This window comes from Arvicanthis niloticus, chromosome 24 (assembly GCF_011762505.2).
Source record: "Arvicanthis niloticus isolate mArvNil1 chromosome 24, mArvNil1.pat.X, whole genome shotgun sequence".
In the NCBI taxonomy this organism is placed as follows: Eukaryota; Metazoa; Chordata; class Mammalia; order Rodentia; family Muridae; genus Arvicanthis; species Arvicanthis niloticus.
The window spans coordinates 15,982,744-16,006,494 of record NC_133432.1 but is presented as its reverse complement, the minus strand read 5'-3'; the positions used below and the strand labels follow the sequence as shown (position 1 = coordinate 16,006,494).

Genomic DNA, 23,751 nt, shown 5'->3' with positions numbered 1-23,751 from the left:
AAGAGCGCAGTTCAATCAAATCGAATTGGTTACGGAATTCAAAGAATCTTAAAGGAGCTTCTTGCCAAGCTAGCTTTCAGCTCACTTCCTCGTTAGTATAGTGGTGAGTATCCCCGCCTGTCACGCGGGAGACCGGGGTTCGATTCCCCGACGGGGAGATAGCTAAACTTTTGTTTTTTTATTTGTTTTCTAACTTATTTCGACTCTTCAATTCCCAGGAGTACGTTCAGCCCGCCGTAGAATAAGCCTGTTTTCCGCCATAGTACACACGATCTCAACCCCGGTGACAGATCTCAAGAAAGACACTGTTCTCCAGCTGCCATCCTTCGATGTCCCCGGTCCCCACAGGAACAAGATGGAGACCCAGACCCGGCTCACTCTGCGGCCTGCATTGCGTCTCCTTTTAGCTCCACACCCTACCCGGGCCATTTAATGTCTGTGAATTTGGGACGTTTTCTTGTCCCTCACACAATTACACATCCTTCCAAACTGTCACCATCCTTGCGTTCATTTATTCCCTCGTGGTCCCCTTTAGATTGGGTGCTCAGTAAAAAGGAGCTAATCACGAGAAGAACAAGGAACGTCGTTCCAAGATGAGGGCAGAGGCGCCGTGAGATGGAACAGAGGTAACCTCGGCTTGAGCCTTGCCGAAATCGTGCACCCAGCTCCCTCCCAAGGCCTCAGACCCAGAGGTGAAAGAACCACACGGGTTGATCATGGACACCTCTATACCCCGTAGGCAACGCAGAACGAAGCCTTCAGCCTGAGACCCAGAGGCAAGATGGCGTGCGACTTCACACATGAAGCAGGGGCGTGACGGTGGAGGACGCAGCAGCCACTTTGCTGCAGTCCATACTAGCCAACTATTGCCACACCTCGTGCTCGAGCCTACATGCTGTGTCCTCGTTGACTGTCTCAGTGAGCAGCCAGGTTGAGTCTATCGATTGTCTCCATGTTCCACAGGAGGCTCAGAGAGGTCAGGTAACCCCAGCTGCTATGCTCAGCATCCTTACAGATGACGTCATGCCCCAGTCGCTGTGAGCGCGCTATTGGGTATGAGTAGCAGGTCACTTCACCGTACAGTATCCACACTGACAATTCCCGGGTGCAGACCTGGAGGCTTGGGGTCTCTCTTCACGGCTCCCGGTCAAATAACAACCCCTCTTTTCACTGAGATATTGCATTTGCATTCTTGTTCCAAATTTGAGCCACGATTGTGAGGTCTCAAACTGGCCATTTTCATATCCAGAAAATTCTTCCAGAAGAGGGGAAGGCGGGGGGGGGGGGGGGGGGCGGGAAGGGGAGTGGTTTTCAAGCAAGCTTATACACTCTGTCCTCGAGGTTGGAAAGCGTCTCAAGTGTGAAGAAGCATAGAATTCTGGTTGAGGAACATTGGGGTCAAGTTCTTATTTATTGGGGGAATTTATGGTTTTTTTTTTTATTTATTTTTACTTTCTGTTCTTTGAATCGGGTAAAAGTTTATCTTATATCAAGGCAATAATGAACACTTTTATGTAAAAGAGAAGGTATTTAAGTCCTTAAAACTTCTTTAAATACATACATACAATTTTAATTTAGAAGGAGGTAGGAGGAAGAAAAAAAAGAGCGCAAACCGTTGTTCATACATTATAACAGAACTCCTCATAAACGCTGAGAAGCGTGTGGGGGATGTAGCTCAGTGGTAGAGCGCATGCTTTGCATGTATGAGGCCCCGGGTTCGATCCCCGGCATCTCCACTTTTCTTACCTTTTTTTTTTTTATTTTCTTACCTTTTTTTTTTTTTTATTTTGTTTTTTGCCATTTCTGTCTCAGGGTCTTTGTGACAGAATGTCGCCAGAAAAGACATCGCTATTGCGATGACCTCTCGGAACTGAGAATTTTACATTCACTCTTACTCTAAAACCTGTAAATATTTAAATATGCGTCTCTGGAAGGGTCATAAGAAAGCGGGCAGCAAGGCAAAGTGATGACCGATGACCGAATGGATGTGATTATTGAACAGCTGTAAAGGTAGAGAGAGAATCATCGGGGGAATTTGCAGGTCGTAGCTCCGGGACACTGACCCCCGCAGGGCGCAGCAGTGCAGGGCACTCGAGGTCCAGCTGTCGCGGCCGGTGCCTGAGTTTGCCGCAGCAGGCTCCGTACTTATTGAGAATGAATGACGTAAGCAGGACGCTTTTCCTACTCAGAGATTCACCATACTTCCGTGTCTTACTATTCAAGTAAAAGTGCACTTTAATTAAAAAAATAAATAAATAAAAGATTCCATAGGTTCTACACATCAGATTGACAGCACAGTGGTAAGGACCTCACTGTCACCACATCCTTGTTATGTGACCAGACTTGTCCTCTGGCTGTCCTGGCACGCACTCTGTAGACCAAGCTGAGCTCACAGAGGTCCACCTCTGCCTCTTAATGCTGGGATTAAAGGCATGTACGACTACGCCTGGCCCTTTATTTTATTTTTAAGTTGTTATTTTGTACGTTATGTGTATCGGGTTTTGACTGCGTATTTCTGTGTATTCATGTATGAAGGGTCCTCAGAGGCCAGAAGTGAATCCTCTGGAACTAAAGTTACAGATGGTTGTGAGCAACACATGGGTGCTGGGAACTGAATCCTGGTTCTCTACAAGAGCAGCCAGCGCTCTTAACCACTGAGCCGTCTCCCCAGCCCCATAAAATGAATGTATAGCTATCACAGTCACTTCCTCACACTGCCCCTCCAATTCCTCCAGGATGGTCCCATCCCCATGTCCCCCTTCCAAATCTATGCGTGTGTGTGTGTGTGTGTGTGTGTGTGTGTGTGTACTCACTGACTCCAATTTGTGCTCCAATGGATGGGACAGACATTCATTCACTGGAGAACTGTTAACCTACAGGGACACTCCCTTCCTGTTGGCCTGTGTACCAGAGGCTATCTGGGGAGATTTCTGGCCAGGCCAGGTGGGAAAGTTCAAGCAAAGGGGAAAGGGCAAGAGCAAGGAGAGAGAATTGCCTCTGCCACCTCCACTGCCGGCGCTGCTCCAAGAGCAGGCAAAGCTCCCATCTTCCCTGCTTCTAGCCTTAGCTCGACCTTCCCAGGCTTCCTTTCACAGGCCATTGCCCCGCCCCTTCCCAGCATCCATTACCTATCTATGGCTCCCCATCCTTCTCCTTCAATGCCAGAATGTTGGCTGGCTATAGTTGTTGCAAAACAGGGTTTCACAATCTAGCCATGTCTGGCTTGAAACCCACTGTAGAGGAGGCTAGTCTTGAACTCACACAGATCCACCTGCCTGTCTGCCTCTCAAGTGCTCAGATAAAAGGTGTGCGTTGAGGCCTGCTCCTATTAACGTAACTGGAGCCATTTCTATATTCACTCTCCATTTTACTCAAAAGGTGGAGTCAGGTTCTCAGACTCCTCCGCTTCCCCGGAAGTAATCACTTATAGCTGACACTGAAAATTTCTCATAAAAGGTCTTAAGGCTATGGTTATAATATTCATGCTCTTTTATCTTCATACTCCAGAAAACCACTAACCACCACCTCACATCACATACCTCACCTACGACCAATCTCCTTAAACTTCAACTGATAATACTTTGTCTAGTTAGCCAAAATGTAATTCCGCTCCTGCCCTGACCCCCTTGACTTCTGGACTTCTGAACTTGATTTTTCCTATGAAAAGCCGGCCCTGAGAGCAAACTGACGTCACAGTTGGGCTCCCGAGTCCTCTGTGACCCTGATTAATCAGTCTTGGTGTGTGTGTTTAATAAATTATCCCTGTCTAAGATCGGTAGATCGGTGTTCATGTGGTTTGTGAGACAATTCCTGAACCCCAACATGTGAGTCACTACTACCAGCTTATTTTAATATATAAATATGTGTGTGTGTGTATATATATATACACATATATTTCCTTCAGGCATTTTTATATCAACTTGGTTTTGCTTGGCCTTCTCATTCTGTCCTCATCTGCCACGTGGGTGTTGGGAACTGAACCTGGGTCCTCCTCCTCTTCCTCCTCTTCTCTCTCTCCCTTCCTTCTTCCCTCCCTCCATCTCTCTACCTCCCCCTCTGCTCTCTTTCTTTTGTTTGACAGAGCCTGTGTAGCCCTGGCTGTCCTAAAACTCACCGCATAGACCAGGCTGGCCTCAAAACTCACTTGAGATCTGCCTGCCTCTGCCTCCCAAGCGCTGAGATTAAAAGTGTGGGCCACCAGCTTCCCTTTTTTTTTTTTTTTTTTTTTTAGTTTCTCATGTTCTGTCACCCTCCCATGGCCATTCTTAAAGCTCCTTTTGCTTCCTTGGACCCCCTAGTTTCTTACTGATAATTCATACGCATCTATAAAAATTCAAATTCAAAGCTAAATATAAAAGAGAATGCATACAAGAGAAAACATGGTTTTTCTTTCTTAGCCCAAGCTACTTCATTTAATATATTATTTTTCAATTCCATTTGTTGTCCTACAAACTGAATAACCTTGTTTTTCTTTCTGGCTGAATGTCTTTTATTAATCCTTTGGCAATTTCACACCCGTAAGCAATTTATCTTGATAGTATCAACTCTCAACTCTCCCCCTCCCGCCTACCGGCACCTCCTAACCATATTCCTCTCTCCCCTTATGTCAAAGCTTTTCTTTATTATTTTTAAAGATTTATTTTGTTTTTACGTGTGGGTGTGCTTCCCTGCATGTACGTCGGTGCACCACGTGTGTACCTAGTGCCTCAGGAGACCAGAAAAGGGTGTCAGGTCCCTTGAAACTGGAACCAGTGCTCTTTCTTACCTGCTGGACCATTTCCAGAACCTGTTATTGTCATATGTGAGACAGGGTTTCTCTGTGAAGCCCTGGCCCGGACCTCACTCTGTAGACCAGGTTAGCCTCAAACTCAGAGATCTGCTTGCCTCTGCCTCCCGAGGGCCGAGGGCCGGGTAAAGTTTTGATTTTTGAGGCAAGATGGCTGACGTGACTCACCAGGAGGTGCTGACACTCTGGCTTAGTGCCCTGGGCGAAGGTTCCTCCTTTCTACACGTCAACAAGGTTTAAAGGAAGTTGATGGTTATTTTTAAAATGGTCTGTCCGGTCTAACAGGAAACTAATGACCTGCTTCTGTTCTACCTTAGCGATAGTTAGGACAAAGGAGGGGCCGTCATTACCAAAGGCTTGTGCTGGGAATGGGGATTCTCCAGAGAGTCCTAAATCTTTGAAGATATTCTTTCTTTCTTTCTTTCTTTCTTTCTTTCTTTCTTTCTTTCTTTCTTTCTTTTTTCTTTCTTTCCTTCCTTCCTTCATTTGTTTGTTCATTCCATCTAATGGACATATTTTAACAGTAAATAATTTTAAAATTAATTGTTTTGGTTAGCATATGAACAACCTGGTTTCATGACGGCACAGTCATACACGTGTGTCATTAGATGTTGTTTCCATACTCCCTACCTCCTTATTTTATTTAATTTTTAAAAATTTTCTTTCTTTTTCTTTTCCCTTTTCCTTCCTTCTTCTTCTCTCTCTCTCTCTCTCTTTTTTTTTTTTTTTTTTTTTTTTTTTTTTTTTTGTCATAGGGTTTCTCGGAGTAGCCCTGTAGACCAGGCTAGCCTACTCTGAGATCCACTTGCCTGCTTGCTTGTTTTTTATTTTTGGAGACAAAGTCTCTTAGTCCACAGTGGCCTAGAACTCATCATTATAGGTCAGCCTCTCAAATTCTAGACATACAGGCGTGAGCCACTTCTCCCAGCTTAAAATAAAATCCAGCAGTTAAAAGCATGTTTTTGCCAAGTGGTGGCAGTGGCAGTGGCAGTGGTGGCAGAGGCAGCAACAGTAGCAATGGCCTTTAATTTAAACAGAGAGAGTTCCAGGACAGCCAGAGCTACCCAGAAACCCTGTTTCAAATATATATATATATATATATATATATATATATATATATATGAGAGAAATGAGGACAACATATAACATATGTGTATGAATGTGCTTTCATGAAACCTGGTAATTCACATACTAGCCAAAAATATTAATTAAAATTATTTTACATGCTTGGCAGTGGTGGCACACGCCTTTAATCCCAGCTCTTGGGAGGCAGAGGCAGGTGGATTTCTGAGTTTGAGGCCAGCCTGGTCTACAGAGTGAGTTCCAGGACAGCCAGGGCTACACAGAGAAACCCTGTCTCGAAAAACCTTAAAAAAAAAAAAAAATAATAATAATAATAAAATAAAATAAAAAATAAAAAAATTCTTTTACAGCTAAAAAAAATTCTATTAGATGTCCATGAATGGTGGACTTCAGAGAAAGAAAGAAGGATGGATGCCAAGGAGTGGGAGAGGGGTAAGCTAAGTGTTTCATTGGGATGGTTTCAGTTCTGAAAGATGGCTCAGTTTTGTATCCCAACACTTGGAAGGCTGGTGCAGAAGGATTACCTGGAGTTTGTGATCAGCCTGAGCTATGTAGTGAAAGGGCAACATAAACCCCATGTGTCTCCATTTTAAGGACCAGGCCTGATTTCAAGAAAGGCCATAAGGCACCAGCTTCAGGAATAGACCATAAGTCCCAGAAATTACGGCATTAAGACACCAGCTCTAGGAACAGACCATAAAATCCAGAACAAGATCATAAAGCCCCCTCCCAAAGAACAGCCTGGGGATAACCACAGAAATGGGGAAAAATCTTATCCTAGAATGGGCCAGCTGTGCTGGGCAGTCCTATTTCATCACATGGTTGAGTGTTCATGACATAGGAATGCAGACCACTGACCACCTGTGACCCCCGTACACACACCAATGAAATTTTAGATTACCTAATCCTTCTAGAGAGTTCCGAGGGTTCCCTATTAGAAGGTCGGCCTGCCTTTGTCTGGAGTGGCCATTTTAGAGAATGTTTGACTGCCAAATGCTGGCCTCCACTCCTCTACCCCTCTTCTCTCTCTGCCTTTCTCTCAACTCCCCTCCCCATGTCATGAATAAACTCTATTCTATACTATTCTAAACTATCCTGTGGCTGGTACTGTTCTAAACTATACCGTCGTCGTCGTCATGTGGCTGGTCCCTCAGGGAGAAGGGATGCCTCAGCATGGGCACGCAGAGACACCCCCTTCCCCAACACCATACCCATCTCTGGTCTCTCTTATCTTTTTATAAAACACAACAGGTACTGCATGCACACGGTACCCAGACCATCCATGCAGGCAAACACCCATACACAGAGAATAAACAGAATTAAACCTCTTAGATAAACAGGGGGCCGTTGAGGTGGCTGAGTGAGTAACACACGGTAGCTACAAGTTCAACCCCACACGTGTAAGGTGACGCCACACAGTTCATCTTCAGCCTCCGCATGCATGTCATAACACGCAGCCTACAGCTCCACCCCAAATAATACACAAATAAAATGTTTTCTAACGTTTGCCAGGCAGTGGTGGTGTACATCCTTAATCCCAACCCCTTAAATTCCAGAAGCTGGTGGGTCTCTGAGTTTAGGGCCAGCCTGGTCTACAGAGTGAGTTCCAGGAGAGCCGGGGCTGTTGTGTTTCACAAATAGAGAAGTAATGAATATGTTTGACGAGGTATGGTGTTGGGGAAGAGGGTGACTATGCGGGGCCCATGCTGCAGCATCCCTTCCCAGAAGGACCAGCCACACAAAGGGTACAGTATAAAATAGAGTTTATTCAGGGCACAGAGAGAGGCTGGCCTCTGTAGAGGGAGAGGAGGGGAGGGGGAAGAGGTAAGGGAGAAGAAACAAGAGAGCAAGGGCAAGAGAATGAGGAAGAAGCAAGCAGCCCCTTTTGTAGTGAGTCAGGCATACTTGGCTGTTGCCAGGTAACTGTGGGGCGGAGCCAAAACTAAATGCCAACAGCAGTTGTACAAAGAAACTGCGTCCTGGAAAAAAAAAAGAAGAAGAAGAAAAAGGAAGATATTTTAATATAGGCTTATGCGTGGTGTGGGGGTCCACAGAGTGTGGGAAAGGGCTCTTCTGTTTTTTTGTGATGATAGAATAGAATTGAGGTGGGATTTGAAGTTACCATCTCTCCAGGATTGCTTGGAAACCCCAATGAATTGACTGGGTGGTTCCTGATGGTGCCTGCCAGGGTTGCAGTCGCTAAAAGCCTAGTCAAGCCCACAATACAAGAGGTGGGGTACCTTTACTGTAAACAGTGCGAGATTCTCTAGTGATGTGTACAAGGGAGGGAAGGAGGCCACGCCCAAGATCATAAGCAGCAGGCCTTAAGCCTGGTTCACGGTTCACTGTCACGCTAACATAAAGTATCTGAATAAATATGAAGGCAGTATGAACTCTATAGAGTCAGCCTTTATAAAAAAAATATTAGCTGTATTGGATCATGGCTAAGGTCAGGTCTCAGCTCGGAAAGCAAACAGATTGAGAAAAAGACTTCCTGTTTATAAACAAAGGTAGAAAGGCCTCAGCTCACACAGGACCCATCCTGGGATCTACATGTTTCTTTTTTTTTTTTTTTTTCTTTTGTTTTTTTTTTTTTTTTTTTTTTTTTTTTTTTTTTTTTGGTTTTTCGAGACAGGGTTTCTCTGTATAGCCCGGGTTGTCCTGGAACTCACTCTGTAGACCAGGCTGGGCTCGAACTCAGAAATCTGCCTGCCTCTGCCTCCCAAGTGCTGGGATTAAAGGCGTGCGCCACCACTGCCTGGCGATCTACATGTTTCTAATTCTGGAAAATTTGAAGAATTACTTGGTTTGGGTTTTTATTGTTATTCTTGTTTGTTTGGGGGCTCCACACAAAGAAACCCTATCGGGGCACCCCACCCCACCACCACCACCCAAATAAAATAAAATAAAATAAAAAGAAAGAAAAATGCGTAGTGCACAGAGCTAGCGTCTGCTCTTCAGGGTGGGCCACGGCTGGGCCAAGTTGAGCCGTTCTATGCCTGTTCGTAAACAGGAAGCAGAACACAGCACCCTGTGGTTCTGTCTCCCTTTGCTCTACAAGCCGAGGCCTGCCCTTGGTCTCGGTAACCTTGTCTGGTTAGATATAACTCGTGACAAAACAGACTTCTGGCTCCACACTTCCTTCTGAGGAGAAAAACACCAACTGACCCTTGTGCTTTGTCCCGTCCCCTATTACTGAATCCAGTCATACACCAGGTGTGACCTTCAGACCAGGATGACCCAGCAGCAGGGACAGGAGGGCGGCGGCCACCCATCCCCCCCCACCCATCACGCAGCTTGGGGCCTAGCCCTGAACAGGCCATCACACGTAGGGCGTCCTCAGCCAATCCCTCCCTGTTGCTGGGCTCCTTTCTCTGTCCCCATTGGTGCCGGCTCTGAAGCAATCGTCCCTGGTAGCCTGCAAAGGACGGATCTGGGTGTGGAACGAAGTGCAAAAGGAATCCAGTGAGTCACGGGGCTTCTAGCACATTCGAGCATTTCCCCGTTCTAGGTCAGGAGGTTTGGGACTTTAGGGCTGTGACTTGATACCTGAGTCCTTGAGGCCAAGTAGGACAATGGAGACATTGGAGTCCCTTTCAGAAAACAGACCAGCAACTGCTATTAATCTGCTCCCAGGTTCTCTGTAAGGGAAATCTGAGGACACAGAATTCCATATGGGTGGCAGTGCCTGTCATTGTAATTTGTCTATGAGTGGCTCTGGCATCTGAAACTAGTATTATCCCCTCCTTAGCCCCTCAAACTGGGTGGCTCCTGTGGTGGGGAGCAGCAGCGGGCTCTGACAGGGAAGCCCTTTAAGAAGTAGGTCACCTCTGTTGTAAGAACACACTGTGGATGGGTTATTAAAAACAAAACAAGGGGGCTGATATTAGGATGCAAAATGAATACATAAATATTTTTAAAAATTAAAAAAAACTGGTTGTGAAATTAAGAGGGAGATTAGAAGGGGTGTCTAGAAAGAGTTGCAGGGAGAAAGCGGGGAGGTATGATAAAATGCATTGTATGTATGAAGTTCTCAAAGATTATTTTAACACATATATTTTTAAAATGGGAGGCTGGAGCCCGGGGTGGTGGGGCACCACACCTTTAGTCTCAGCATTCAGGAGGCAGAAGTGAGTTCCAGGCCAGGCAGATCAGTTCCAGAACAGCCAGGGCTACACAGAGAAACCCTGTCTCAAAACAAAACCAAAAGAAACCAAAACAGCAGCAGCAACAACAACAACAACAAAATCCATGTGTCAACTTTCAGAAAACTTATCCTTTGGGTCAAAAATATTTTTTTCTCTTGACAGAAATCAGCATATATTAATTATATGTAATAGGTTTCAGTATATATGCTCATAATATAATGCATTTTTATCATGGTTGTTGGACATTATATCATGTATTTCTTATACATTTACACTCAGGACTTTCTTCCTTACCCCAGACCCTTGAGGATTTCTCCCTTTCAAGCTGACCTTGGCCAGGTCTAGCCCTTAATTGTAGATTCTCTTCTCCTTCCCCCACTTCTGAAATCAAGGCTGCTTGGCTCAGAATCTTCTAGACTCTGGAAAAAAAAAAAAAAAGCCGATGCCACAAAGCTGATGACTCAGCCAAGAAACAGGAATCACGAGGCTGAAGCAAAGTGACAGCCAAATATAGCACGGTGTGGCTGAAAGCCAGTATCACTTCAAAACCAACCTCCATGTTTTGTCCCCTTCTTCAAACTTTTGTATGAATTCTAGAAAGAACTGACCTGCAGGAAAATCTGCTTTGGAAACCAACGAGGCGTCCCAGAAACCTAGAGAATGACATTTTGATTTTACAATAGCCTATGACTTCAATTCATGGGGAAAAAAAAATCACAGAAAGTAAAGTCGATTCTGAATAATACCTGAAATTAAAGTGTATTTTGAACAATACCTCTGACCTTGAATGTTTACGAATTTCTAACCAAGGAGCCAGACATGCCTGAAATCTCAGCATCTGGGTGGTTAGAGCCCAGCCTGATCTATGTCATGAGTCCCAGGGTAGCCAGGGCTACATATGGAGACCCTGTCTCAAAAAAACTAAAAAAATGCTGAGATTAAAGGCATTTAACAATGTGTGTGTGTGTGAGTATGTGTGTGTGTGTGTGTCTGTGTATAAGTGTATGTCACATGTGTGTGAGTGCCCCTAGGGACATTGGACCCCCTGAAGCTGGAGTCACAGGCCTTTATAAGCTAGCTGTTTGACAGGATTGCTGGATATTGAACTTATGTACATTTGATTGGTTTGTTTGTTTTTGTGGGGTTTTTGTTTTGTTTTTCAAGACAAGGTTTCACTGTGTAGCCCTGGCTGTTCTGGAACTTCATCTGTAGACCAGCACTTGGGAGTCAGAAGCAGAAACATCTCTGTAAACTTGAGACCAGCCTGGTCTACATTGCATATTCCTGGACAGCCAGGGCTACATAAAGAGACCCTGTCTGAACAACAAAAATTATAAAATGAGGGTTTCAATGGGTTCAGTCTCAGAATATGAACAACATTCTGAAATTTTGACCTTTCCTTAGTGAGAATTACATAGAAAACTTAGAGCTTTCTCGAATCCAAGGATACCACGTATAAAGAGACTTAGGAAGAATCTGGAAAGATCTAGTTATGCTGGGCTTCAGGTCTAATGCCAACGGTTTTCAAGAACTGGGTAGACAGTCTGCTTTCCTTGACAAATTCAGATTCGTTTTCCCAAATCGGGGAGAGATTCCCTTCTTCATAGTATTTTTTTTTTTAATTTATTAAAAACCCTTTGTCATTTCCCTTGTTATGAGATTTGCACAGTCATCCACCTTGTCACCGTGCCAAGACAGTGAGGGCTGGGCACCGTGACCCGCCGGGGCTGAGGGGATTTGAGGAGGCGAGGCCACCAATTGGATCCCAGTGTGACAGGAGCCAAAGCCCTGGATCCCCCTAACGCGAAGAGGCAATGGAGACCCCTGACGGGGGCGGCTGGTGGGTTTCGCGGATGCGACTCCGCAGTGCGCCTGCGCCGTGGTCCGATCCGGCTGCAGGGATCCCAGCCGCGTTTTCGCGCCGACACGTCACATGCTCTGATCCCTCCGCCGGGTCGTACAAGGTCGCAGCCCTGCCCCTCCACACAAAGCCCCTCACTCTCTCTGGACGCCACAGTCGAACACTCCGTGAGGAGGATCTTGACAGTTTTAGCTTGTCGCTTCCGCCGCAGAGACTGAACCCGGCGTTTAAAAAGTAGTCCCTGACCGCATTTCCGCGGAGGGATCGCGGAGGGGGCGGGGCTTCCGATGACTATATAAAGAGACGCCGGGCGTGCCGCAGCTAGTTCCGTTGAGACTGCGAGCTCCGTCTCTTTTGTGAGGACTGCTGCACAACTGCTGGTGAGGAGCCGGCCGCCACACCCGGCGGGGTCGGGCGGGAGGCGGGAGGGGGCGAGAGGTAGCCCGCGGCCCGGACGTTTGGTTTCCGTGGCCCGCGAGGACGGCGGCTGTCCTGAGGCCGAGGACCCGGCGGCAAGATGGCGGCCAAATGGAAGCCTGAGGGGGAAGACGCGCGGCCCTGACGCGCTGGACGAGGTTGGGGGAATCAGGCCCTCGAGGCCGCTGCCCCCCGGTTTGAGCCGGGAACGTCGGAGGCTGTGGGTTGGGAACTGGATTCGGTTTGCTCGCCGTGGGAGCCTCTGGGAGAGCTGCGGGGATTGGACTGGCCGGAGAGGTCGGTTGGTCCGGTGTTCGTCCGTTGCTAAATACAGAAGTGCGATTGGGACGGGAAGGGGGAAGGGCGGCGGTTGAGCCTGGCCTGCCGCCCCTGTGACGTCGCGGTTTGTGCAGGCTCATAACGTAGCGTGACGCCATTTCCCAGACGTTAGATCTCCCTCAGTTATAGGACAGGGTTGAGTCTCGGCCTCCGGTAGCCTCTCCGGAGTAAACAGGAACCGGAAATCCAGAGGGGGAAAGTGAGCCTTACGTTGAGTTTTAATTTCTTCTGTTTCGTTTTAAGAATCTCGCTGTATAGCTATGGCTGCTGAAAACTGTTTAGACAAGGGTGTCTTAATTTTTGTTGTTCAGACAGGGTTTCTTTATGTAGCCCTGGCTGTCTAGGAATATGCTATGTAGACCTCTGCCTCTACCACCCATGTGATGAGATCCAAGGCCAGTGCCGCTACCTCAGACTTTTTAATTGTACAGGCAAAAGTTTGGTGTTCTTTAGGGTGGGGAGGAGGGTTAAGGCCATGTCACTGGCTGACCTCCCAGTTCAATAGCTCTGCCCACTTCAGTGTCCCCAGTGCTGGAACAACAATATGTACAGGCTCAGACTTCAGTTGTGTAGTGGTAACCGGCTATATTTATCAGTCTGGAGCTGAATCCGCGATTTCCTAATGTGGCCGCCTACGTTCTGTGGTTTCTGACTTTTGGAGTGGGTCCTCCTAACCCCCCATCCTCCTAAGAGGTGTAATGTGGATCAGGCTTTTGTCCAATCTATCCCAGTAGGAACTGACTTTCAGCTGGTGCACACTGAAGTCTCCACCCTGCTGTTTTGATAATGCAGACAAGGCTCACCATGCCTAGGTTTCTTCCTTGAGTCAAGAATTTTATTTTCTTGCTGGTTTTAGGGGGAAAAACAATCAAGACAGATCTGTGTAGATAGAACTTCCATTAAGACTAAACTGGCATTTAGTTTCAGATCTGTTGGTGCCACTCCATAGACATTGTGTTATTCATGACCTGTGTATTCTGTTTTGTTTGTAATAGACAATGCAGATCTTTGTGAAAACCTTAACTGGTAAGACCATCACCCTGGAGGTCGAGCCCAGTGACACCATCGAGAATGTCAAGGCAAAGATCCAGGACAAGGAGGGCATCCCCCCTGACCAGCAGAGGCTGATCTTTGCAGGCAAGCAGCTGGAAGATGGCCGCACCCTGTCAGACTACAACATCCAGAAGGAGTCCACCCTGCACCTGGTCCTTCGCCTCAGAGGTGGGATGCAGATCTTTGTGAAGACCCTGACAGGCAAGACCATCACCCTGGAGGTCGAGCCCAGTGACACCATTGAGAATGTCAAGGCAAAGATCCAGGACAAGGAGGGCATCCCCCCTGACCAGCAGAGGCTGATCTTTGCAGGCAAGCAGCTGGAAGATGGCCGCACCCTGTCAGACTACAACATCCAGAAGGAGTCCACCCTGCACCTGGTCCTTCGCCTCAGAGGTGGGATGCAGATCTTTGTGAAGACCCTGACAGGCAAGACCATCACCCTGGAGGTCGAGCCCAGTGACACCATCGAGAATGTCAAGGCAAAGATCCAGGACAAGGAGGGCATCCCCCCTGACCAGCAGAGGCTGATCTTTGCAGGCAAGCAGCTGGAAGATGGCCGCACCCTGTCAGACTACAACATCCAGAAGGAGTCCACCCTGCACCTGGTCCTTCGCCTCAGAGGTGGGATGCAGATCTTTGTGAAGACCCTGACAGGCAAGACCATCACCCTGGAGGTCGAGCCCAGTGACACCATCGAGAATGTCAAGGCAAAGATCCAGGACAAGGAGGGCATCCCCCCTGACCAGCAGAGGCTGATCTTTGCAGGCAAGCAGCTGGAAGATGGCCGCACCCTGTCAGACTACAACATCCAGAAGGAGTCCACCCTGCACCTGGTCCTTCGCCTCAGAGGTGGGATGCAGATCTTTGTGAAGACCCTGACAGGCAAGACCATCACCCTGGAGGTCGAGCCCAGTGATACCATCGAGAATGTCAAGGCAAAGATCCAGGACAAGGAGGGCATCCCCCCTGACCAGCAGAGGCTGATCTTTGCAGGCAAACAGCTGGAAGATGGCCGCACCCTGTCAGACTACAACATCCAGAAGGAGTCCACCCTTCACCTGGTCCTTCGCCTCAGAGGTGGGATGCAGATCTTTGTGAAGACCCTGACAGGCAAGACCATCACCCTGGAGGTCGAGCCCAGTGACACCATTGAGAATGTCAAGGCAAAGATCCAGGACAAGGAGGGCATCCCCCCTGACCAGCAGAGGCTGATCTTTGCAGGCAAGCAGCTGGAAGATGGCCGCACCCTGTCAGACTACAACATCCAGAAGGAGTCCACCCTGCACCTGGTCCTTCGCCTCAGAGGTGGGATGCAGATCTTTGTGAAGACCCTGACAGGCAAGACCATCACCCTGGAGGTCGAGCCCAGTGACACCATCGAGAATGTCAAGGCAAAGATCCAGGACAAGGAGGGCATCCCCCCTGACCAGCAGAGGCTGATCTTTGCAGGCAAGCAGCTGGAAGATGGCCGCACCCTGTCAGACTACAACATCCAGAAGGAGTCCACCCTGCACCTGGTCCTTCGCCTCAGAGGTGGGATGCAGATCTTTGTGAAGACCCTGACAGGCAAGACCATCACCCTGGAGGTCGAGCCCAGTGTTACCACCAAGAAGGTCAAGCAGGAAGATAAACGTACCTTTCTCACCACAGTATCTAGAAAGAGCCCTCCTTGTGCTTGTTCTTGGGTTTGATGGGGAGGTGTTTTAGTTTTCCCTTTTCAGCTCTTAACAAGTTTCATTGCACTTTGAATAAAGTTCTTGCATTCCCAAAAGTCTTGTGAGTTCGTTTTTGTTTGTTTGATTCCTTCTATTAAGATGTGGAGACTATCAAGTTTGTGTCATTAATGTAATTATCAGATAAGAAAATGTTGAAATAGGGTGTATGGTAAGTATTGGGGTTCAAAAGTTGTTGGTTTTAGCAGGGCTGTGGTGTCTCATCCCTTTAATCCCAGCACTTGGGAGGCAGAGGTAGGTGGATTTCTGAGTTCAAGGCCAAGCCTGGTCTACAGAGTGAGTTCCAGGACAGCCAGAGCTACACAGAGAAACTGTCTCAAAAAAAAAAGTCCCCCTCTTCCCCCCCACTATGTTTCTCGGTGTGTAGGCTTGGCTGTCCTGGATCTCTCCCTCTGTAGACCAGTCTGACCTGGAACTCAGAGAGGTCCACCTGCCTCTCAAGTGCTGAGATAAAAAGCATTTGCTACCATCACCACCCTGGGTATTCTAAGGTTTAAAGGTTTGTTTTGGTTTTTGGGTTTTTTCCTTTTAAAAGTTGTTAATGGTGGTATTTAACCTATATGTAGTTGAAGGAAGTCAACACAGGGTGTTAAATCCTTTGGTGTTTGAACCACCATGTGAATGTTGGCAATTGAATTTAAATTTTACAAGAGAAGTTCTGAGCTATCTTTCCAGCTCTTGAATGCTATATTTCTAAAAGGATGTAAGAAAATATATCAAATGCAGTTTAAGGTTTAAATTATGTAAAGTGTATTTATGTTTGCAGGTATGTGGATGCCCAAGGCAGTTGTCAGATCCCCCTGAAGATAGGGTCATAGGGTTAACCTTTGACTAACCATAAGACTAGCTTTAAATTTGTATATTCTTGCCTCACCTTCCCTAATGTCAGAATTACAAGCTCAGAGGTTAAGCCCACTGGGTTTTTCCAAAGGTCCAAGATTCAATTTCTTGTACCCACATCACAGTTTGTAACTCCAGTTCTAGATCTCTTTGGGCTTCTGGGCAGCAGGCAGGCAAAACAAAAAGATTTTTTAAATTAAAAGAATAGCCTGTTGGTGATGTGTTTAGTTCTAGCAGAGGCAGGCAAAGTTAAGGCCGGCCTGGTGTTCAAGAGTGAATTCCAGGATAGCCAGGGCTACACAGAGAAACTATTAAAATTAGGAACCATGGTTGCCATGCTCAGCACAACCACAAAATTTTTCTATTTGTGGCTAAGCAATTGTTCTCAGCCCTTCGTCAAGGGTCCCACTACAGTTGAAATTAAACCACAATACTCACTGGATTATAGCAGGTAAGAAGTCTCAACCTCTCCCGAAGTCTGCCCGCATTCTGTTGTCTACATGTGTGAAGATTGGAGTCAGTTTTTTCATTCTGTGGTTGGTACCCAAAGCGTTATCAGGTCTAGCAGCAGGCACTGGGTGACCTATTGCCCACAGTGTTTGAATGTGTGCTACTTTCGTTTCAAATATCCAGTTTACTATATAGTGGGTACCCCGTCCTTGCTTTTGGCCTGTGCTCCTATGCCATTGTGTGTTCAGTTTGGGGCTCACACAGGTTCTCAGAGACACTGAGCTCTAGGCTATACACTGACCACTGCATGTTTTCACTTCAGATTTCAGTATTGTCAGGTCTAACAGCCTTTCATCATATGCCAAGGGGAGAAACTCCCTTTCTCAAAAACAGGAAGCCAGGGTAATGGAACTGGACTGTTGGGCAGCATATGAAGAGAGCTGCTCTGCTTCCCAGAATCCTCAGTATAATGAATAGACTTTAAAGCACTCCACAGTTCACACTTGGAACTAAGAGTTCACCTACAGAGGTGGGGTTGAGTTAAAAGTTCGATGCCTGAGTAGTGTACATACTAACCACTCCCTCTAAGGGGAACCAATAGCAAGCACCTGCACTCAAATGTCTGTGGACAGCTAGTTCTGGCAAGCAATACTCTTCTCAAAGAGGTCACCACTAGACCACATGCAGGTTTAGTAATAAAGGCTGCAGTGCCCCCAAGAGGCTGCAGTTGGTTAAGCAATTGTTCTCCAGCCCTTAGCCAAGGGTCCCACCTCAGTTGAAATTAAACCACAACACCCACTGGATTATACCAGGTAAAAGGTCTCGATTAGCCACTCCCAAAATCTGCCCATATACTGTAAAGCACCCCCCACCCCCAATTGTCCTTCACCTCTCCACCCAAGTTGTCCTTTTTCCTAAAGCCATTGCTCCTACTTAGGGGTTTCCTCTCTTCCCATTTGTTTTTTTCTGCAGGGTGTATCTCGTAATGTAGGCTGGCCTTGAACCTTCTTATGTCTCAGTGTTACGTAGGACTGTCTTACAAGCCACAGCCATCTTCATCAAATCAGCTGTGCCAGCTTGCAAAATATCTCAGCAGGGCTTGTTGACTATTGGTATTGCTTTGTAGGAGAGGCAGGGAGGATCATGGGATGCTCAACTGAATATTCAGCCAGTTCTCCCAAGCAGCTAACAGTAACTTTCTCATAACTGTACTTAAGCTCCAGGCGGGGCTAGAGAAAATAGACAAAAAAGGATTAGGAGAGGCAGGCTTCATTTATGTGACTACAGGCAAGTCATCTTTGCTGGGCACAGACTACAGTGACACTGCTTTAGCAGTCACTCACACTTTTTTCTCTGTATAGCCCTGCCTGTCCTGGAACTCACTCTGTAGACCAGGCTGGCCTCGAACTCAGAAATCCACCTGCCTCTGCCTCCCAGGTGCTGGGATTAAAGGCGTGCGCCACCACTGCCTGTCACCCACACTTCTGCTCCTAATCCCTCACATGCTCTGTAAGTAAGGACAATAAACTCATTAGTTTCGGTGAGGGAACTTCAGTGGGCTCAAACCTCCATTTGTCCTTGGGACCTTAGGATGGGGAAATGTGGCTTCCATCTCCCCAAGGGAAGGAATTTTAGCGACACTGAGTCTTTTCAGGTGCTGAGAATCCTTTATATTAGTGGCTTGACATTTTATAGTCACCCATGTTGACAGCAACAGTTGTAGCTCTAGGTGGCTCAGATGCTAAGGGAAGGGCTGCAGGGCTAAAGGGGATCAGTGGAGGGCGGAGCAGGGCAGGTGCTGGGAGAGAACCCAAGTGCAGATCAGCTCTTAGGAGACCTGACTTTCAGAAAGGGCCAAGTGTCTGGTGTGGAGCAGGACCCAGACACTGGCTTTCCGCTGTAGTGTTTGGGATGCAACCCAGGGCCTTGCACAGGCTGAGAGTTTGAAAAATGCAGGGAAATGATTGATTGATCCTGCATTTGGCATTGGAAACTCCGAGAGAGCATCAGGTACATGTAGCAGTATATTTCTCACTACATTAAACTCGGTATTTTGGGAGGAGCTAATGTGGGAGGAGTAAGGAGAGGAAGAGGAGAAGGAAGAGGAGGAGCTAGGAGGAGAGATGTAAGAGCCATGGAGAACCACAGGTATACCGAGAGCAGTTCTGGGTAACAACTTATATCTCGGTTAGTTATTTGGGTAGCACCTCCAATTGTGTGGGCATTTTGTTAATTGAGCATTACCAAATATATAAAGCCTTTGGTTGATCTTTAAGCATTAGAGTCTCATTTCTACCGGCTACCATGTGGATGGTGGGATGGTTTGGGCTCAACCCAGCCTTGTGGAGACATCTTGTGGGTGACAGGGCCAGTGCTTCTGGCCCATGTGAGCTGACGGCCTGAGCCACAGCAGCAGCAAGAACACACTGCCTCTAATGGCCTCAGGAAGGCCTGAGGGAACATGGCAGCTATGTAACAAGAAGCCAGATTGGGTGCAGCCGTTTTTTAATTTTAATAACAAGTGGCACCTAATATGGGACACAAACCCACAACCCTGAGATTAAGAGTCTCATGCTCTACAGATATACTAAAGAATAATGATCTCAAGCTGAGGCCCAGAGTATAGAACACTAGTAGTAAAGCCATGAGGCACAGGGTTCCATCTCCTGCACAGCATAAGTGGGCCCTGTGGTGTAGGCCTCAAATTCCAGACAGGGAGCTGGAGACTGGAGGTTTGAGGACAAATGGACCACACCAGACCTTATACCATCACTAATAACTTAATTGAAATCATCTTTTATCCAAAGTATATGCAATTAACATATTTTCTCCCAGTAGGGTTTATTTTGTGGTTATTCAACCAAAACTTTGGTTGCCCAGAGGCTGCTCCAGTAGAGGAAAATCAAAACACAGGGACCCAAATCTCTGTGATGTGTTTGAAGCTCCTGTTTCTGTTCCCATCGATACAGCTGCTCCGTTGGAGATGTGCTATGCAGACACGAGTGCCCAGAAAAATTAAAGGTGTTATTACACCTTTATGTGGTCCTCCCTTCTCACCCCTGGGGATCCTTGGCCCTCAGCCCACAAGGACAAATGAAGCAGAGTAGACAAACAGGGTTTCGGAGGGCCCGTGAGTGAATAGAAATGACAACATTCTAGGACTATCGTCCAGGAAACAGATCAACTTTGTTGGAGTGAATCTAGGGTTATATGGTTTTGGAGGAGAAGATAAGAATATTAGGGTGCGCAAAGGCCATTGGCTGAAGGCTGAGGTACTGAGATACCTCATTAGCATGGGGAGGCATTCCAGAAATCTCAGGTGCTTGCTGAGAGGGTGTCTTATGGGAGATGGCGGGAGCTGCATCTGTAACCTAACCAAGGCTACATGACACTCTGAAGGTAGGGAGTGTGGGGGTTTTGAGATTCCCAGACAAGGGAAGAGAAGGAGAAGCCCTTCTGCCATTTTTTTCTGAGTTAGGGCTTTCCGGTAATGTCAGCCTTTGACCTTAGCAGCAGGGTGTCCCAATGCTCTTACAGTTATTAAGTCAATATAGTCATCGATGTGGCTCATGGGTATCTTAGCTGGGTAGAACTGTTGGTTGCTGTGTTCTTTTGGAAGCTTCTATGTCATCTTCTGGAACCATAAAAGCTAGTCCTCAGGGAGGAGACATTCAGGTCAGTTCCAGCTCAGGGTTCTCTGGGTCTCTAGGCCTTATTTCAGAAGTGTGTAGTGTCTTTAGCAGTAGGGGATTAGTTTCCATTTCTGGGGGACAACCCAGAACAACAGCAATAGAATGTATGTTTTAGACAACCCTGACCAACAAACAACTCAAAAAGAGGACTTCTCATGTCTGGTGTTGGGGGTTTTATTAGATGGTCTTTGTGTTAGCATTTCTTCTTGTCTCTGGCCAACAGTTACCTAGCAACAGCCAGACACAAGCCTGGCTTGCTATAAAAGAACTGTCTGGCCTCTCTCGCTTTCTCTGACCCCTCCTCTGACCTGCCCCCTTTTCTCTCTCTGGTCTCTCTCTCTCTCTCTCTCTCTCTCTCTCTCATTTGCTCTCTCTCTCTCATTTGTGCTCTTCTCTCTCTCATTTGTGCTCTCTCTCTCTCTCTCTCTCTCTCTCTCTCTCTCTGCTCTGTCCCTCTCTTTCTCTACCTCTACTCTCTTCTCAACCCTCCTTCTCATGCCCCCAAATAAACTTCATTTTATATTAGATCCATTGTATGGCTGGTTCTTCAGGGGGTGATACCTGAGCCTGGGCCTCCTAGGACACGCCCTCCTGCTACATCATACTGCGTTTTATAAAACACATTGCTTTGGCTTTTAAGAGAGTGCCATTAGCCCAGATGAGAACAGTTCATTCAAACTCTATATGTATGTTTACAGATGGAGTTACTTGTATTCTATTTTGTTATTTTTGGCGAGTAGTTAATAGTACGACTCCTTGTGGGGTTTTCAGACATCCTTCTTGTTACTTTACCCACCTCCCTTCTCCTTCTCTCTTTACCTTCCTTCCTCTCTTTTCCCATTTCCTCTATCAGAGCATTTATACCCCGCTCTCCACTCTAAAAATTCTTAAGTGCCTTGCGTCGGGTTTCGCAATGTGCTTAGCAGGAGAAACAGACTGTGGGATCATATGCTTGTGGAAGGCAAAAGAGTCAAGGCACCAGCCAAGTGTCATCTGCTCTTCCCTAAGGTGGATTTAGGCAAGCAGCCTCACACAGGTGGTCCTGCGAAGAGGTTTTGGATGAACAGGGTGGACATCCCTGACTGGGTCCTCCGTTGACAGTCAGGTGACAGTTGACTGACATCCACCCCTCCGGACCCCAGATGGCTGGCTTCTTCAGGCTGACTGTTGAGTAACCACAGCAGCTTTGTTCGCTCATGTGAGGCAGTTTCCTCTGTGCATCTAGGAAAGCACCTAGCTTTTACCACAGAGCACAGGAGAGAAGAGAAGCAACGGTCTTAAGCCAGCAAGATCCCTGAAGTCCCACCAGGCCCTTTACAGTTAGACCCTACGCTGATCTCTGTGCATCAGGAATGTAAGAAAGAAAAATCAGAGGTGTCTAAGCTGAGAGATGATGGTTTTCTCACGCACAAGTCCAGATATAAAAAGCCCAGATCTCTAATATCAGAGCCTTTGTGGTTTTCTTCTCCTCCTCTTCTTCTTCTTCTTCTTCTTCTTCTTCTTCTTCTTCTTCTTCTTCTTCTTCTTCTTCTTCTTCTTCTTCTTCTTCTTCTTCTTCTTCTTCTTTTCTCCTTCCCTCTCCCTCTCCTCCCTCTCCCTCTCCCTCTCCCTCTCCCTCTCCCTCTCCCTCTCCCTCTCCCTCTCCCTCTCCCTCTCCCTCTCCCTCTCCCTCTCCCTCTCCCTCTCCCTCTCCCTCTCTCTCTCTGCGCCTCCTGTTACCCTCCCCCTTCTGCTCCCCCCCCCTTGAGATGGATAGTAGCTATTTAGCCCGGACTGGCCAGGAACTCAAGAGTTCTTGCCTCTGTCAAGTTCCAGGATTTAAAATGTACATCAAGAAGCTGGAGAGATGGCTCCATGATTAAAAACCATAGGCTGCTCTTGCATAGCATCCTGGTTCAGTTCCCTGCACTTCCATGGCTGCTCCCCTTCTAGGGAAATCACACTGTCTCCTAACCTCCACCAATCATGCAGGTGGTGCACGGATACTCACACGGGTGAAACATATTAAAAAAAAAATAGAAAAACATGCATGGTCACCCCAGGCAGTTTTCATGTTCTGTCCCTAGGTGTTACACGGTGGCTGTCGCAGCCCAGGAGATCACACAAGAGGAAGGAGTGGGAGGGTGAAGCCAATCTCATCTGTTTCTTTTTTAAGTTTTATAGTTGAATCGAAACAAAGCCTTTCTGCCTATGAGTAAGTAGTGCAGCACCCGCAGAGGCTGTAGAAGGCACCAGTTCCCCAGGACTAGAGCTGTAAACAGTTATGAGCCACCACATGGGAACTGGGAACCAAATCTGAGTCCTCGGCAAGAGCAGCCAGTGCTCTTAATTGCTCAGTGGTCTCTCTAGTTCCCATAACTGTTTCTTTTATGGAGAAAACAAAGGCCTTTGCTTGCTCAGCATCTGTCTCGGGTCTCATCTGTTCTTAGAGTCATTGATCAGGATCAGGACAAGTTTCTTTCCGTAGCAACAGAGATGACAGGGAAGATAGATGTAGGGTTGTGGGTCCCAAGTCCACTCAGCCACAGGGCACGGCCGCTCAAGGAGGAAGTTGACCTCACTTACCTCATGCTATCCCCGGGTGGGTGATGGGCTGTGAGCCAGCCCCAGGACATCCATCCAGGGGTGGAGAAGCGCAGTCTGAGATGTGGAACAGCCGGAGCTAGATCGGAGGTCCCCAGGCCTACAAGGAGGCCGGAGGTCATGGGGTTCTCAGGCTCTTGGACACCCAGGTGCCACCGGATGCCATTCCGAGAAAGAGCTGAGAACAGAGTGGGGGCCTATGGGCTGAATCTGACTCAGGGCAGAGGGGGAAAACCCGCTGGTCCCTCGGGGAGAGTCCTTGGCTTGCTCGTGGTTGGCTTGGGCTTGGGTTTGGTGGCGGCCACGGCTGGGAGCACAGAGAGGCCTTCTACAGATTAGGCGGCTCTATAGGCAAAGGCCTTCTCCATGGCTCTCCATGGCTTCTCACAACAGATCCCGTTGAAGAAAGGCAGTCTATGGTTTTAAGGCATTTATTGTCATGGCGGAAAGTAGATGAGTAAAACCGTACTCCACTTCTCAGGGTGGGCCTGAGATTAAATACCTTTGCAGGGAGGAATGTCTGGGAAGGAAAGCTGATCAGCTAAGCCCTCCAGTAGGTACCTCATTAAAATAGAGCGCTGTCTTGAGCCTACATGGCCACAGGTTAGGTCCTCTACAAGTGGAGGGGAGCTTGGGGCATTGCCCTTATGTGACTGATGGTCACAAATCTATGGGGGGACTGTGGCTAGTGACAGGGGCCTGGTGTCCGGGAATAGGCAAAGTGCCTGCTGACCCTTCAGGGCCTCCAGGGTTTCTAGCCTTA

At 47.4% G+C, this 23,751-nt stretch overlaps 2 protein-coding genes and 2 non-coding genes across 4 annotated transcripts; all 4 read left to right on the top strand.

Moving 5' to 3' along the window:
* Positions 1-86: 86 nt before the first annotated feature.
* Positions 87-158, top strand: Trnad-guc (transfer RNA aspartic acid (anticodon GUC)). Its single transcript has one exon. It is a non-coding gene; the product is annotated as a tRNA-Asp (tRNA).
* Positions 159-1,664: 1,506 nt separating this feature from the next.
* On the top strand, positions 1,665-1,736 carry Trnaa-ugc (transfer RNA alanine (anticodon UGC)). The gene has a single exon. It is a non-coding gene; the product is annotated as a tRNA-Ala (tRNA).
* Positions 1,737-12,102: 10,366 nt separating this feature from the next.
* On the top strand, positions 12,103-14,390 carry LOC143437815 (polyubiquitin-B-like). The gene is given in 3 exon segments (XM_076922963.1): positions 12,103-12,258; positions 13,630-14,320; positions 14,323-14,390. Coding segments are annotated over 2 exon segments (744 nt in total). The 5' UTR covers positions 12,103-12,258; positions 13,630-13,632; the 3' UTR covers positions 14,379-14,390.
* A 1-nt stretch (position 14,391) lies between these two features.
* Positions 14,392-15,461, top strand: LOC143437814 (polyubiquitin-C-like). The gene has a single exon (XM_076922962.1). It carries the CDS (start codon positions 14,545-14,547, stop codon positions 15,379-15,381), a length of 837 nt encoding a protein of 278 aa, XP_076779077.1. The 5' UTR covers positions 14,392-14,544; the 3' UTR covers positions 15,382-15,461.
* Positions 15,462-23,751: the final 8,290 nt, after the last annotated feature.